At 32.6% G+C, this 18,400-nt stretch overlaps 1 protein-coding gene across 3 annotated transcripts in view; it reads left to right on the forward strand.

Moving 5' to 3' along the window:
* CDH2 (cadherin 2) overlaps nt 1–18,400 on the forward strand; it is a 196,711-nt gene that overhangs the window by 121,196 nt on the left and 57,115 nt on the right. For all 3 annotated transcript variants that reach the window (XM_039843957.1, XM_039843964.1, XM_039843974.1), the window contains 2 exons: nt 14,974–15,200; nt 16,887–17,033. In XM_039843957.1, coding sequence (XP_039699891.1) covers nt 14,974–15,200; nt 16,887–17,033 — 374 coding nt within the window. The remainder of the gene's footprint in view (nt 1–14,973; nt 15,201–16,886; nt 17,034–18,400) is intronic.

An 18,400-nucleotide genomic window follows, 5' to 3' on the forward strand; every position in this document is an offset into this window, starting at 1 on the left:
GGCTCTAGCTGTGATTCAGTCCAGATAATGACTGATGATCAGATGGTGTCAGTGGAAGTGATGAGAAATGGCCATACTGGGGACATATTTTGAGTAGAGCTGCCAGGACTTCAAATTGATTACATTTGGAAAAAGAAGGAGTCAAGATCAACTCCTAGATGTGTAGTCTGCGCATTTGTGTGAGAGGCAAATCTGTTTATCATGGAGTTTGTCGCTGGGTGCAGGGGCAAGAGTGAATCAAGAGTTTGGTTTGCCACCTGTTCAGTTTGAGCTGCCTGTTAGAAATCCGAGTGGAGGGAGCAAGTAGGTAGTTGGATGTAGGAATCTATATCTCAGGGGAGCAGTCAATGTTTGTTCATACATATTCACCATTCATCTTTATACAGGTGGGTTTTAAAACCTTCGTGCTCATTGAAATCACCTCGAATGAGAATGGTCAAGTAAAGGTCCAGTATTGAACCTTGAAGTGTCTTACAGAGATGGAGAATGAATGGCCAGTGGGAGAACTGGAAGAATGTTTCATGAAATTAATTTCATTTGGAGCTTGTTAGGTTCTGATTGTTGATTTTGTTGGCTATCATTAGTATTAGATTTTTTAATGTGTAATGATTGGGGGTTTCAGGCTCCTTGTGAGGGGGATTTTGGTTTTAATCTCTCATTCTGCCCTTGCACAAACCCAGCTCCAACCCAGCCCCAGCTCCATTTCTTGATGTAAAGTGGCATCATGGATGCTGTACCCTACTTCCTCTCACCTTCAAGCCCCTTCGCCTTGCAAACTGAACTTCATTTGCCCCCACTTGCTTCCTATCCAATTGACAATTTACATTAAGTCCATTTCTGGATATTCATCTTATTTTTGAGTCTGCCTCAAAAATAAAATTTTGTCTTGTTTTAACTCTTTATACTTTATTATCATTGCTTTGTATTAGGAACAAGGTGGTACATCAAACACATGGACTCATTGTGCCGTGCCATGCTCTGTGCAAGTCTCCTTCAGCCTTGCATTTCTATCTGCTTTCGGTTTTTATATCTTTTTTTAAAAATGTTTTTTAAATGAAAAATTCACATTAAATAAGTTGTCTATCATTCTCATTTAGATGCTTATTTTTTCTGTCATTGTTCAAATTGCTTACATCTGTTGTTTGATTTAATTTTTATGCCTCTGGAAGTCAAATGTCTACGTTAATTTTTTTTAAATAGGGATTTTAATATATTCTAAAACATTAGTATTTGCTGAGACTTTTAAGCAAAAATATGTGTCAGATTGCTTATTGCATCTGCTTATCAGGACAGGATAAGGGTATTGTTTTAGCCTAACTCAGTTTGTTGTAGATAAGACAAACTGGGAAAAGCTAAGTTGGAAGCAAATAATATATGGACAGGACATTTGCCTTGCCATCACCTTGGTTAATGTAATGAAAATCCTTTAATACAAGCTTGTGCATTTACATGGGGTAAATTAAATGTGCAAAATCTTTAGCTCTGTAAAATGTAAAGGTATCTTGCCCCTTCATAAGTCCACTGAAGAGTTGGCCTATGAATGCTATAGTGGCATTCGGAGAGGGACAGGATGAGATTAATGCTCCTAGATAGAGCACTCATGCACCTGAGATGTTTCCAGATAAGTCACATGGTGTGGAATGTACATGAGATGGCCAAATGTTACAATTAATCCCATTCACTTTGGCATAATGAATGAGAATGGTGAAATAGAAGTGTAATCATTTCTCCAAGAGGAAATGTCAATCCATTAATGAGAATAAGGCTTATTGTTATCCATTGAAGCTGCAGAGTTTTGCCCAGCTATTCAAGTCGCTGAGTTGGTACATTCACAGAGGTAAATGTTCATTTTGGACTGTCATAGAGGGAGGAAACACTTTGGAAGAGGATTTTTTTTGTTTTGTATTATTTTTTGTTTATTTTAAACAAATAACTGCATTTTGAAATTACTGCAGTTCTGGACACCATAATAATTTAGTAAGCATAAAATGTAATTTCTAAATATAAGTAAGTGGTATTTAAAAAGAGTATTATTCAACTTATGTATTTATACTTTTGTGTAAAACACTGTAATCTTTAAATAGCCCTTTATTTCTTTTATGTTAATCATTAAAATCATAGCTTATTTTAAAATTATATGTCATAGATTACTTCTCCCTGTTTTCCTTATGACTATATGTGGTAGATCAGAGTGAGTTGAACTGGATCTAAGAAATACTATCTAGTTAGGTTGTTGGAAAAATACATTAATGCTACTGGAGCAGCTTTGTAGGATTTATACAACAATTCTTTTAAAAGTTGGGTAATGACATAGAGACAAAAATACAAAGATGGACTGAGAGGCCATTTCTTTTTTTCAGGTTGTTTGGTGATATTTTCCAAATAATAATGCATTAACTGAATTTATATTAGAATTTGTTAAATGCTTTTACTACTTACTTTCATTGGCTACTTCGGGAATTTATGTAATTGCATTGAATAACTTCATTGGCTTTATGAAATAAATAGTGACATCATGTCATACCAGTAGGGCTAATTTGGACATTATATTCTATGTACTTCTTTCTTTTATTCAAGTTTCATCAACTATAAAACATCCTTTTTTTTTCCTCCCATGTCTTAGTAAGTTGGACATTCCACAGAGACATTCATTTGTTCTTTCTGGTCTCTGTGGCACATTTTGAGTCCATATTGTTGAATTGATTTAGACACAAGATTAGTTTAGTATTTTTTTTTTCTTTTCCAGTGGCGTTTTTGAAAGCTTCAGTTAGCAAGAATTTCAGTTTTCAGTGAAGTTTATTACTAAACCTCTTTTTCTTTAAAAATTAACAGATCTGTCACAAAAATTAGGAATTAGAATTCCTTCTTTATTGATATAAGTAGGCTGAAATATAAAACTAAATTGCATCGGTTTCAGAGAAGAATAATGATACAGTTGGGAAAAAGAGTTTCTACATAACCCATGCTCTGTCAGAGTAATTTAATTAGAGGTAGTAATATTTCAGTGTAATTTGTTAATCGGCATATTTTGCAAAAATAATAATAATAAAACAATACTTCTTGAGCACTGATAATTTTATATATTTTTAGTTGTATTCTATCAAAAGAAAGAGTTTTCACTAAATTTCATGGTGTAGAAATGCCTGGAGGAAGAATATCAATGAAATGAAGAACAATACAATTTTTTTGAGTTATTAGAATGCATGCAAAGGAGAATGCAATAATCTTACTGCTTTTTCAATTGTGTAATATATAAAATTGTATGCATAGCATTATTGGGCTATTGAAAATCTAAATTTCATATTTTTGATGCCATACTCATTCTTCTATATCATCCCTACTGCTTGTTTTGATTTTTTTCAATTTCATATCAAAGAAGAATATCATCGCTCTTTATTCCTTTCTTTTTATTTGTGGTAACTTGTCTATAGATGTTAGTTAAATATTAACCTGACTTTCCCTGTGAAGGAAATGAAATAACAGCTTCTCTAATAGATTTCATAATGTTTTAGAGAACATTTTAATAAAACCTTTCTTTTGTGGGGTAATACCAAGACTTTTAAGTATAAAAATATTTTTGTTTTATGAATGTAATCTATGGTAGATTTGATTTAGATTTATCTCATTTAATAGACACTTCATCCTAATTCTACTGCATTGAGAGAGTTTTAGGTCACTCAAGTTGAGGCCTTATCAAATATGGTAGGCTTGGATGCGCCACACTAACCATTACCCATGTCTTCTGTGCCTAACAACAACAACAGCAACAAAAAGGGCGAATTCTCCTTCATGTAGAGTCCATTATGGAAGCAGGTGATCTCTGGGGCAGCTCTCTATGGGGTGGCTCACTCATCTCAGAGGTTTCCATTTTGCATTACCTTCATTTAACTTTTTCTTTCTTAATTGCCACTACAGAGAAAGAGAATATCAAACTTTTGAATGCTTCTGCTGCGAAGTGGTATGTGTCACTTTGATCCCCAGATTTTATTGGCCAAAGCAAACAACATGGTCATGTCTAAGGTCAAGGAAGATGAGAAGTGTCATCTATCTGACTGCCTAGGAAGCAGAGAAAAACTGAAAATATTGATGACCATTACCAATGCCTACTTAAGACTTATTATTTCAGCGGTATGGCAAAATAGGTCAGTGTTTCCCAAACAGGATGCCGAGAATGGGGTACAGGTGGGCTACAGGTATGCATGGTTGGACTTCTTGATACTGCTAAAAAGGCATTCTTAAAATGAAACAGTTTAATAAATTAACTCACAATACTTAAAATTGTATTTGAATTTTCCTTTTAGGTTTACTCTAAAAAACTTCCTGCAAGTTTTTATTATTTTCTATTTTGCTGAGTAAGACTTATGTAGCCTCTTCATAGCATCTCTCCGGTTCTCATTGACCAAGAACTCACCCATGGAGCAAGCACCAAATGCGCCCTTTTCCAGAATCTCCTCAGTTACCTGATCATTAATTTTGTATCAAGGTGTTTATCTTAAGTGAAGATTTTATGCAAGCATTAATTTTATTATTTTTTAAATTTAATTGGCTTGTATGTTTTGCTCATAGTTTTGACTCTTTAATTCTAAAATAGAAGATACATATAAATTGTTTTATGTTTTTGTCAGGTGCCAGAGAATCATCAATTTTTAAATTTTCACAATTGTTTATTTATTCTTCCCTCCCTCTTTCTCTTGTTTTCCTTTCTTTTTTTCTCTTTTCCTTTCTTCCTGTGGTATTTTAAGATTAACAATTAGTCAAAGTCTTATTCTTGATGGAAATTTATAATTAATTTTTCTGTTTTTTTAGATTTAGAGTGTCTATATTAAATTTTATACAGGTTGTTAAAAACAAATTCCTTAAATTTAAATTAGTTGTTTTTTCTGGACATAAAATTTGCTAAATTTCTAAAGCGGACTGGAAGTTGTAGATATTAATATTTTCAAAATGTTTTTGATTTTTTGTAGCAATGACTGTATTTTGTACCTATTTTAGACTTTTAATAGTTGAACATGAATATTCAATATTCTAATTTAAATTATTATGCATTTAATTTTAAGCTTTTTATACGCTTTATTGTAAAGCACTTTAAAAATGCAAATGATTTTAAATGTACATTTTATATATACATATTATATTCATATATTTATTTGTATATCTTATATTATTACATAATACTTATGTATTATATTATTAGTATAGACTACATATATTATTTACAAATAGGTTATCTGGGACTACACATGCCTGTGGTCTGTTTTGTCTTTAGATTTCATTTTCACTTATGTTTACTTTCCCAATACAATGGATAATTTGGATGAAAGTTAGAAAGACTTCAGAGTCACAAGAATCTCCTCAAATGTTTAAGATACTAATTAGGTAATATAATAACGACTCCCTCAAATTGAAATTCATGTGTCCTTGTAATTCTCACACTTGGTTTAAGTGTTTTATTTAATACAAAAGTGACTGAATAAAGATACACGCAGGACAAATTTTGTGGGTACTGTACCCAAAACAGCCATTTTAGGCAGAAGAGATTTTGGACTCTCTTAAGCAGAAAATGAGAAAATTCCTTTATGAGATTGAGTATAGCACTGTATGATAAAACTCTAAAAGACATTTATAAGATGTTACATTTAACATTTTAAGCCAAAAATGCATCACAGAAATGCCGAACTCCTTATTTTACCAGCCTGTGTATACATCCTTAACAGTGTACTGGGAACCAGTGAAGCAGGAGACATAGAGGAGGAGTGATTTTGAATAATACACTCAGGAGAGGGAGTGATGGCATATCACACACATCATAGTGACAGCAATAATCAAAAAGATTATTAAATCAAATAAATTATCATTGCATGTCATTGACTTTAAGGAATAATGGTAGTTAGTTAATGGTTACAATCCTTGAAGAGCATTTTTTATTGTGCAAAAAAAAACACATACAAAATAAACTTCTGTAAATTATATATTCAAAGGGACAAGTGAATACCTTTAGGATGTATTAAAGGATGTAAATAAAATAGAATGTAAAGCAAACATTGCATGCGGCTTGTGCTCTGGCCCCAAAGTCATGAAGGCTACATAAATGATGTGAAGATACAAACATCAAAATTTAATTTGAGAGTCCAGGTTTTGTGTGCGTTTTACTCAAATAGAAGCTCTCGTATATAAAACTTTTATAAAACGTAATTTTGCCTAAATCTATATTATGAAAATAAATGGCTACAGTTTTATGCAAAGATAAGGGATTACAATTCTACATTTCCTGATATATACAAAAGTACACAACCTATCCAAAGGACATTTTTTTCAAGAGATTATTAGCTAATAGAAAAATGGATTGTGTGTTCAAATGTTCACTATAGATTTGCTGAAAGAGAATTATTTATTTGCTTGAAAACAGTAGCTTACTTAACTGACATTTTGGAGCACCTGAATGAATTTAATTGAAAACTGCAAAGACCGTGTAAAAAACACCACACGTACTCACAGAACTTATGGGTTTGAAGCAAAAATTCAACTTTGGAAAAAGGGTAGAGATGATTTACTTGTGATATTTAATTGGTATTATATTTTAAATCCTAAAGAAAAATGGACTATTAGAACAATACCTGTGTATGCTTGAAGTAAATTTTTATTATTTTAAAATATTTAATATGAAGAAACTTAAATCATTTTCATTTCAACAAGTTCTAACATATTTGTCAGTGTACGAAAAGGGTCATGAAGTTTAATAAATGTATCCCTTGTGTTTCTTTCTGTCAGTTGGAGGGAAAATAATGAATTCTGTGCTATTATTTGCAACCACCAACTTTTGTGAATTAAAGTTTTTATTGATGGTAATTATGAATTTGATATCTCAATTATAAAACTTGTTATAAAAGTTATTTCATGAAAGCAAGCTTTATAATTATGTTTTCAATTAACACATAACATTATATTAGTTTCAAGTTTACAATGTCATGATTCGATATTTACATATACAGTCAGCCCTTGAACAAAGCAGGGGTTAGTGGTGCTGACAGACACCCCCACCATGCAGTCGAAAATCTTGCATATCATTTTTGATTCCCCCAAAACTTAACTACTCACCCCTCGAATCCACTGGGGATTGGTTCCAGGAACTCTCACATATCAAAATCTGTGATGCTCAAGTCTCTTATATGAAATAGTGTAGAACATACGGTCAGCCCTCTGCATCTGCAGTTGGTTGAATCTGCAGATGTGAAACTCAGGGATATAGAGAGTTGACTTTATATTTATTGAAAAAAGCCACGTATAAGTGGACCTATGCAGTTCAGACCTACGTTTTTCAAAAGTCAACTGTATTGTGAAATGATTACCATGTAAGTCTAGTTAACATCCTTAACCATACATAGTTATAAATTTTTTTCCTCGTGATGAGAACTTTTATAATCTACTCTCAGCAACTTTCGAATATGCAACACAGTATTATTAACTATAGTCACTCTGTTTTATTTACATCTCCATGACTTATTTATTTTATAACTAGAAATTTGTACTTTTTGACTCCCTTTACCCATTTAGCCCACCTCTCACCCCCCAACTCTGGCAACCACCAATCTGTTCTCTGTGTCTATGAATTCAGGGATTTTTGTTTGTTTGTATTTTAAATTCCACATATAAGTGAGATCATATGGTATGTGTCTTTCTGTGACTTAGTTCACTACGGCAAGATTTCATTATTTTTATTGCTGAATAATATTTCATTGTGCGTTGTGTCTATATATACAGAAATACAATTTCTTTATCCATTTATCCATTGGTGGGCACTTAGGTTGTTTCCATATCTTGGCTATTGTACATAATACTACAATGAATGACATTTTAATGTGTACTTAATAGTCAATATATTTCATTTTCTTATTACAATTATATGCTATAAAGAAAATATAATGACTTTTTTCAGCAAGGTCCATATGGATATTCCAAAACTATCTCTAGTGTATCGCATTATGCATGTATGAAAAGGACTGGTAGACCCCAAAATGGCTACTGATGTTCTAGGAAAAAAATCGATCCTTAAATTTAAACTCAGAAGGGGTCTGGTGTGGCAAAAGAATATCTAAACCAATGTTTCAGATTTATGAACAAACTTTCTACTTGGTAACCATTCTTCATTGAAATCTATAAATAAAAACACTGTGAAATAAATACTGTTGAGACAGCTGCCCCCTATCTTCCTCCCTCCCATTTCTTCATTAATAGATATCTTGTTCACTAATAAATATTACTGTGTGCTTGTGGAAGAAGAACTGTTAATACTGTAAAACTGTTTTTCCAATATGCCTTCATAAATAGCAATTAATAGGAAAAAACAATTTAAAAAGTCGAAGGCATATTTAGGCACAAAAATATTTTACAGTGTTTCTTATATTTGTGTCTAAATATGATGTGATGTTTTACTGGAGCAAAAATTATAAACCATATGTGAGTATTTGCACATTTTTATTCATATGGTTTATGTAGTGTTATAAACTGCTAATATGTTTAATATGTAAGATCCGTGGTTTTCTATTACTATTTTATAAGGATATTATGGTTTTATGGTTAACATTAATTTGAGGTATTGCTTTAAGGGTAAAAAAGTACTTTAAAATTATTATTTCTCTGATGTTTAATTTTGTATTAATCATGTTAACAAAGATTAATGTGGGCTAGAACGTAGTAACTACATATTATGTAGATAAACTATGCAATAGCTCTAAAAATAAATTTCTTGTTTTACATACGATGTTTTCAGTCACAAACATTTAATTGTATGTAGACTTGTTTTAAATTTGAATAATCCAGTGGTTTGAGCCTGTTTCAGTTGTCTAAGGACATATATATCATTTTCTTTTATGTTATGAAATTCTGGAGTTTCTACTTTGAGTTATCTGAGCACTTAAGCAAAATTAAATTTTTAATATAAGGAAAATTGTTCTGTCAGAAAAATATTTCAAGTTAAGTTTCCTTGATTATTTTTAAATAATAGAATCTCAGCTTTCCTATATATGTCTTATAAAATATTGAGACTTTCTTGAAATACCAACTCCATACCTAGGTATTTATGTAACTTATTGATTCAGTTATATTATCCACTTCTAATACCACCTTGAAACAATGGAACTCATGTTTTTGAGAGACTGAGGATATCGACAACTATTCATTCCTTTTGAATATCTAATAATGTTGTAGAAAAAATTAGCACAGAGTATAGAATTGCATATCTGTTCCCTCCAGAAGTTTTCTCTACTGTAAGTTTCTCCCACTGTGGAACCTTTCTTAATCCGAAACAGTGTAAAGGGCAGAATCAATTACCATGAATTTATATGGAAAAAATTTTGAGCATTCCCAGACCCCCCAAATAACCTACTAAATCATACCAAATAACACATAAAACCTAAATAATGCTAACATATTGTGAAAGCAGGAATGATAAAATAAATAAATACATGCCACATTTTGTACACCTGTCAATTCACTCAAGCAATAGAACTTTTCTGTTTTCTGAATTACTGGAAGCTGACTAAATGAAACCACTTTGCCACTTGTAGAACCAATAGTAACTTTCAGCAGCTTTCAAGATTCTTTCTCTCTGCATGTAAATAGGAATGAAAGAGACAGGCAAGTTCAGCGCACAGATGATGTCTTTACTTCATTCACCACATTCACAACCCTTAATTACGTAGTTTTACACCAAAGCATTAACACCCTTACAAGTGCTTTTAGGCTTTTCTGATACCTTAGGACATATCTTGCTAACCGATGCACAAAATAAATTGAAATGAAGCAAAGACGCTCATAGATACAGTCTAAAACCATGACGCTTGATGCTGCGATGCTGAGTGTAGTTCCCAGGGACAGAGCTTGGCGGGGCCACTTTTGCTGCTCTGGGTGTGCTCTGCCTCCAAGGCAGCTTGCTGCACAAGTGCTGATCATCATTTTGCTTTTTGCCTTTTTTGTAAAAGCGAAAGTCTTCAAATTTCTTTCGGTTGGTGAAAACAGGTACTAATATAAGTCTTTCATATAAAGGCAAAGGCAGTGTAACCTGAACTTTCCAAAAGTGGGGGATACCTGTATTAACATTTTGTATTAGTGTGACACATTTATTACAGCCAATATAATAAATTATTACTAACTAAAGTCCATATTTTATATAGGATTCACTCTTTGTATTGTGCAGTTCTATGAGTTTTGACAACTGCATGTCACACATCCACCATTATAGTAGCATACATAATAGTTTCACTGCTAAGGATATATTTTAATTTTAAAAAATTTATCACCTTTCTTCAAAAAAAAACATATTAAAAGATGATAAAACTGTTTTCTGCTTCGGAACAAAAGTTGAAAATCTTATTCAGTATGTTACACATTTTTTTACCTACCATCTATTAAGAAAATGTTTTACTAATAAGAACAGCTTGGTTCCAGTGAACCATATATTTCTTTTCACAAAAGTCACATATCTATGTTGTTTACTTCATTTTCCTCATCTTAAGAGTAAATTTAAATCTAATTTTAATAATCTAAATAATTATACTATGTCCTTTGGATATCTTTCTTCTAAATGGCAATTGTCCTCTTGTTTATTTTTAAACATGTTTTTTTGTAACATATTTTGTCATAGTCCTGGAAATTTTTTGAAAGGCTATAGAATATAAATAAATATAAGCTTTAAGTTATGATATATATTAGCAGTGTAACTAAGATTCTATAACATAGCACTTCCCCTTCCCCCATTAACTTCTAAGTTTCTATTAAAAAATACAATTCTCTTGAGTAAGATTTAGTGGCTTGGTCCAAGGGTAGAAGTGAGTCTTGGCAAATTTGAGAAAATATTCCTAGTTGCATGTAAGTCATAAATGAACAAACGAACAGGCAATAAATATTAACCAATGGTTAAAAAATGGAATTCGTGTGTTACTCACTGTATTAGTTTGCTAGGGCTGCCATAATGAGATACTACAGACTGGGTGAGTTAAACAACAGGAATTTATTTTTTTATAGTTCCGGGGGCTGGAAGTCTAAGATCCAGGTGTCAGCAGGTTTGATTTCTCTTGAGACCTTTCTCTTTAAAGGACTTGGAGATGGCTGGCCACCTTCTGGCTGTGTCCTCACATGATCTTCCTTCTGCGTACATGCATGTCTGTGTCTAAATTCCTCTTCTTATAAGGATGTCGGTCATTTTGGATGAGGGCCAAACATGTAAGCTCATTTAACCTTAATTACCATTTAAAGACCTTATCTCAATTATAGTCATATTCTAAGATACTAGGTGTTAGTGCTTCCACATATGGATTTGAGGGAGCACAATTCAGCCCATAACACCCAATGAAATCGTAAGTCTTTTAACTTATGACTTGAAAACTATAAAAATCATTGATTTAGCATGTCACTGTGAGCCAGGCACTGTACATGCATTAATTCACAATGACAGGATGAAGTTAGAATTAATATTTCACTGAGGATAACTTTTTCAGTTGGCAGTGGATACTAGTTGTATGTACAAAGGGAATTATATGGTACATAACATTTCTTTAAACCTGAAAAATGCCAAAAATATTGCTTAATGTTAGAGCAAATGAGAATTAGCATTTGTTTTAAAAATGCAGAACAATTTAATAATATATATTAAGCCAATTCGTATTGGTTATAGGTTAGGTCGCACAGGGGTGATAGAAAAACTAATCAACTTTAAATAACTGACCTCATGTAATTTCCTCCAAAGTGTTTTCTGCAGTGTGGGCCTCTCTGAGGTCAGCCATTTGTCATCGATAGGATGTGCAGTGACCCTTTCTAAGAAAAGACATGTCTTTTTTCTTCTTTGCTTATGAACCTTTTCAAAGGCCTTCTCCTTTCTCTCCCTGCATCACTTGACACTTGAATCCAACTAGTTAGCTGAGTACCAAATTAACAGAATAGTCACAGTACGGGTGAGCGTGAATTTTCCTCTTCTCCCTGCCTAATACTCTCACCACACCATAAGGGACTCCAGCTGCTCCACTCTGTAAGACATTTAGGGTGTACTCCAATTGAAGAATTCCTCCTTAATATGCTATTTACTTTGGTACTTTCAGAGATCTAAATGTGGCATTATTCTCCTCACAAGCATTTATCACAACCTCTGTCATGTCTTTACTTTAGTGTTCGTTGAAAGTTTGGATCTCAATAACTTAAGAGTCATGCTTTCGGTTAGATTCTTTTGTGCTTTTGGGAAGAGGAGTAGGAGTCAAACAGCTGTGGACATAGATGGTTCTCTGAGCTTTCCTTCCTCATCTGTAGAACAGAAATAACAGGAAGCTATTGTTGAGATTAAAGTAGATGACTTAATCTTAAGTATCTTGTTCAGTGCCTGGTATTCAACAAATAGTAGTTGATTTTCTTTCACTACCAACAACCTAATTCAAAGCCAAATTATTTGAATATGGGGGTGTTGGTGGTGGTGGTGGTGGTGATAGTGATGTAGCTGTTGCTGAATGTTGCCATAGCATATTTCTAAGTTTCCTATTTCTAGTGTTTTGAAAAGTTGTGAAATATTGATCAATACAATTGTCCCTGGATATTTAATGAATATTTATACTGTCCCTATCACTGTTATGTGTCATTAGAAACAAAGGAACCAAGACTCATTGTCAGGAAGCCAAAATGAGTGTACAGTCTGCTTACGGAGATCAGATCTAGTCAGATGAAGCCATTAATATGTAGACATCACTTATTATAATTATTATTATAAAAAAACAAAGTGCTAATATATGTTTTTCATGGACCAGAAATATAAAAACAAATACAAATACAAATTAAAATTCAGAGCCGTCCCAAATGAGGAAGGCTGTTATCTCCCAGAAGGACATCCCAGTGGACTCTTCCACTGAACGACGGCCTGGCTCTGGAGCGGTGGCAGGGAGAAGGGGTTGGGCAACATCCAGAAAAAGTGATGCATGTAGGGGTGTGGGCCACAGTGAGGCGAGACATGACCAAGAAACCTGTCTAACTGGACGGAGTATGTTTCAGAATGTGATATAAATAAAACCGAAGAGACCAAGCGACCAGGAATTAAGAGAGCATTATACACTAGGTAAAAGTGTTTACGTACAATAATACAGACCTTAAGCAAGCAGGAGGAAATCATGGCAGAGGATTAGTCTAGGAGTGGGTGGGCAATGACCTTGGAGCAGAGATAAGACCACCTGGGAGGCAGACTCAACAATCCAGGTGTGGATTAATGAGGATTAATGCTAGAGTGGTAAAAGTGAACAAGAAAATGCAGAAGAGTATTTATTTTTTTTCTAATCCAGATTATATGTTCTCAAATATGATGAATACCTTTTACGATATAAAAGGTACTTTTTATATGAAAAAATGATAAAAGTTTTTCATATGGTTTCTCAGCAGGATTCCCCAAAACAATTTTACTTTTCATTTTGTTGTCTTTAATAAAAAATAAGCAGTAGATGGCATTATTCTATAGAAAAGATTCCCATTTTTCACTTTTAAATCACATGGCATGTAAGAAGAGTTAATTAAGTATCTTTTGGGATACTTCCATTCTGAAGACAAATACGTTGGTCTAACATAACAGTGTGAGATGCAATTTTTATTTTCATTTTAAAGTGTTTGAATGATGAAGGATAATATATGTGGGATTATGTGGAAAATAATATATTCAGTAAAGTATTTTATTATTCTTACCAAGTATTTTATGGTTACTTAGGGAAATAAGCATGCATGCTATTTGTGGTCTTGCACATGTCTCAGGGAGTTTATATTAATGAAAACAAAAGAACTGTCATCAAGTTGTATGTGGTGTGGGAGTTCAAAAAAATTTGCTTAAATCTTTAAAAAAGGCAAAAGGTATATATGATTATATGATTTAATGAATACCTATTAGTGACTTCCAAAATGTATCCTGTGTAATTGTTGTGAGGATATAACATCACATGTTTACAGAAATGAAAATATTGTTTTTTCTTTGATCCCTTTATGCTATTCCCACAGAATTTTTCTTCAAAAAGAATGATTAAGGATTTCAAAGAAATAGTCTTCCTTACAGAATACGTTCATTATTTTATAATTTTATTTTGGCTTGTATATGTCTAGTTCTACATTTATAAGTATGTGGTTTAACTTTTGTTATCTGATGAGACGTAAACTGATTGACATTGCTTTTAAGAAAGCATTTTTCAACTTTAAGTCATTACATGTAAGATAGAGATAATTAAACTACTGAAATCTTTTCACTTTTTCTACTCTTAAGACAGATATTTTTAGTCAAAGTTTGAGATACCTTTTTATTTTCATTTGTTTGAAAATTTATAAAACTGTTACTGCTTTTTAGAACTATTATAAGCACGATGAGGATTAAAAATTGCAAAAATTATTCACCTTTTAATTACTATAGGTTTTATAATTCTAGAGCATACTGGTCATTCAACATTAATAAATGCTATTGCTTTCTTCTGTTAAGCATTTATTCAAAAACTGTATATTAAGACTATGTGCCAGGTAATGCGCAGCATATACATGATAGATATGAAAATTTGCTTAGCAGTGTATCTCATCGTAAGTGACAGACATGGTAGTAGAGTTCAAATTGCTACCTGAAGACTGAGAGCAAGGGATTTGTTATAGCTCAGTGACTTTGGAGTTAGAACCTGAAGGATGAGTAGGAGTTTGTTAGGGAGTGGCAGGCAGTATCAGTGAGAGTTACAGGGAGAAAGCAGATGTCCCTGAGGATCCAGGATCCAGGAGCATGTGACAAGAAGGGGCAGGCTTTGGAACAAAGAGAGACTGAGGAACAACTCAACCACAATCTTCTCTAATATGAAAAAATTAGTAATGTAAAAATAAAATTTTTGTTTTTCACGTTACTACATTTCATTCTTTAAGCGGGATATAGATTTGGATATTAGTTGTTTTCGCTTTTGTAGTAAAATAGACTTCTATATTTGTTATCTTTTACAGTGAAGTTTAGCAACTGCAATGGAAAAAGAAAAGTACAGTATGAAAGCAGTGAACCAGCAGATTTTAAGGTAGATGAAGATGGCATGGTGTATGCCGTGAGAAGCTTTCCCCTTTCCTCTGAGCAAGCAAAGTTCCTGATATATGCCCAAGACAAAGAGACTCAGGAAAAGTGGCAAGTAGCAATAAAACTGAGCCTCAAGCCAACCCTACCTGAGGATACAGTGAAGGTAGAGTATCCACATGTGCCTTTGGAGTTATGTTTGAAAATCAGATTTATAGTTTGGACTAAATATGTACTTTGCTTTACAGCACATTAATGGATACCCTATATTTGAATTTTTATCAACTTCAGTTGTTTCAATAGTACTTTGTTGTATTTCTAATCTTATAAGATACTTAGACAAAATATATGTTAAGCAATATGAACATGTATTTGAAAGGTTTGTTTACACTTTGAGATTTATAACTTAGAAGTACTAGTTTGTTTTAAATTTCTTAGAAGTTTTACAAACTGTTAAATATAACCACAAAATAAACAATCCTTTGCAAGATTTCGCCAGCCAAGTTTATTAGATGGAAAGTTCAGATTTACAGTAGTAAGAGGAAAGCATTTCTGGCAAGGAGTATTGGGATTTTGTCTTGTCCCTTAATAATTAAATTGAGCATATGAATTATTTATACTGCCAATATGACTTTTAGGAATGATATGCTCCCTCTGGTGGAAGCTACTATAAGCCAAGATAAAATAAATAAGACACATTTCCAACCCAGTACAGTTCGATTCAATTCAACAATCATTTATTGAGCACTTATTTTGTATAAGTTACCATATTAGGAATTTTAAGTAAGATATGATAACTTCTTCAGTAGAGTTGTGATAACATTACTCATTTGAATAATTTGCTTCTTCAGTTTGAAACCAATATGAAGGGGAACCACAGTCATATTCCGAAGTTTATGATTTTATGAACTATAACTATTACATTTTGTATAGTTATTGTATTGTGAGAGACAATACATTCATTTCTGGCATTTAATCATAAATGTGATATACACACCTATGATCAAATATGAATTTATATAGGAGGAAAATATAGTGTTTTTTCTTTTATGCCAGTGTTGGACTTTCATTGTAAAATGTAATTTGTTAAACTATTAACTGTTAAGGGAACTCATGCCATTTGGGTAATAAAAAGTGAGAAACTGGTAACCAATCGAGTGAAAAATTACTTTTGTTGTTGATAATTTGCTTTGTTCCAGCAAACTAGCTTGGATAGTTTTACGGAAGCAGCAAGGTCTAATGGCTAAAATGTCTGCAGATATAAGGAGAAACAGAAGAAAATGTTGACATCCAGCAGAGATTAATATCTCATGTGCAAAGTGGGTCATCTACAGCATCCATCATGGCTGACATAGGTTTAGAATAATTACAGCATTAATTCTGTGGGATTTAATAGGGTCATAAATATTTGAGACGTTCCTTAGCAGTATGTATTAAACTTCGCTTGGAATTCAAATTATATTTTAGCACATCAAGATCTAAATTTAATGTACAGTAGCACATTACCTGAACTGTGGTTTAAACTAACGAGAAATATATAAAGGGTCCTATTAAATTTTGCTCAATATTAACTACTATCTAAGATGGTTTATAGAAACTGCAAATGGTTTGCACAGCTGTGCCACATAATAAATTGTTTGGAATTCAATATTTTAATGAACACTGTAACCCTAAAATGTTATGCTGCTTTCTATTATTTTAATAGCGGGATGAGGAAAGGGCCTCCAGACTTATTTTCTTGTCCATAATAAACTGTGATTCCTACGTTTTCAGGTATCCATTGATTTTGATGTACTTTCAGAAAATATTTTTCTTAATACTCAGGACTGTCTTCTTGTATTTTAATGCAAAGGAATCACCAGAAATTGAAGAAATAGTATTTCCAAGACAATTGTCTAAGCACAGTGGTCATCTACAAAGGCAGAAGAGAGACTGGGTTATCCCTCCAATCAACTTGCCAGAAAACTCCAGAGGACCTTTTCCTCAAGAGCTTGTCAGGGTAAAGTGGCAGAATTTTAATCATCTCTGTGTTATGTGTCAAGTGTATGTTAGAAATGCTTTTGTCCAATTTTTCATTTCACAAGGTAGAGTTTATGACATGTATATACTAAAAATATTTTTTTTGTAGAGATTAAATGTCTTGTGTTTTAAAGAGCCTCTTTTCATATTTTTTTAAATTATCTCAGGTTATTTGTAGTAGAGCTTTCTGTAGGTACTGTACATCATGCATGATAAAGTTTGTCCAGGGTGTGAATACATAAGCCCTAACTTCAACATGCATTCACACCCATACCATACCCTTTGCCATAATATACACACACCTTAGCTTCCCTGTCTGAAAGCTGCGTGCTCCATGATGATCTCTGCCCTCAACAGATAGATTTTGGGCCAAAGAAAAAAATAAAGGGACAATCATTGCTAAAAATGCCAGCACAAAGTACATTTGACAATTTTTTAAAGAAAAAAAAAATGACCTCTGATACCATTAACAGAATCCCTGGGGCTGTGCAAAAATATAGGCTTTCAAATCAGAAAAGCTAAGTTTTTTTTCAATTATTCTAAATGCATACCTTTGGATGCAGAGAAAAAATTATAGATATTTCTATGTGTTTGGTAAAATTAGCAACCTGTTGTTTATTACAAAAGGAAGATTAGACAAAGTCGTCGTATTCCCATTTACTAGAAAATAAATGTTTCAGTAGATGATTAATTTAGCATTCCAATACATACTTACTGAAAGTTGTATTTTTAGTCATTTTTGTGTTGTATATCCTATTCTAATGTACATTATAATTCAATGTAACAGTGAATGATATGTCTCCCAAATAAAGCTGTTTCTTATTATTTTTCTACTTTAATAGAGAATGAGAAAACAAAAGAATTTGCCTTAACTTTAAAAAAATAATTCTATTACTGGATTAATATATTTACCTAATACGTATATATCTCTTATTTTCATCTCTAAAGAGTATTGCTCAATTGGCCTTTTCTCTTATGTCCTTTTCCCTATCTGTAACCCGATCCTATGATTCCTGTTTTTCATAGGAATTATTGATTTGGAGGAGAGGAAGGTGAGCTCATGGGTATGATTTTTGACAGTATAGAAATATATCTGAAAATTATTTCTTGTATGCTTTGTTATTAATAAACAATTTGGAGTAATAGGTGCCACCTTAAAATGATATGAGAAGCTTTGGTTGCAATGAATAATGTTAGTACAATGCAAGTACAGAAATCTGACTTTTAGGCTCTCCTACAATCTTAGAGTTCCCAAGTGAAGCTGTTTGATGTTATGGTTAGACAGTTATTTTTTATCCTAACTGTTGGTGAAAGGTAAACATTTTTTTTTCTTTAAATTAGACACCT

The sequence above is a fragment of the Pteropus medius genome, unplaced genomic scaffold (assembly GCF_902729225.1).
Source record: "Pteropus medius unplaced genomic scaffold, Ma_sr-lr_union100, whole genome shotgun sequence".
Classification (NCBI taxonomy): domain Eukaryota; kingdom Metazoa; phylum Chordata; class Mammalia; order Chiroptera; family Pteropodidae; genus Pteropus; species Pteropus medius.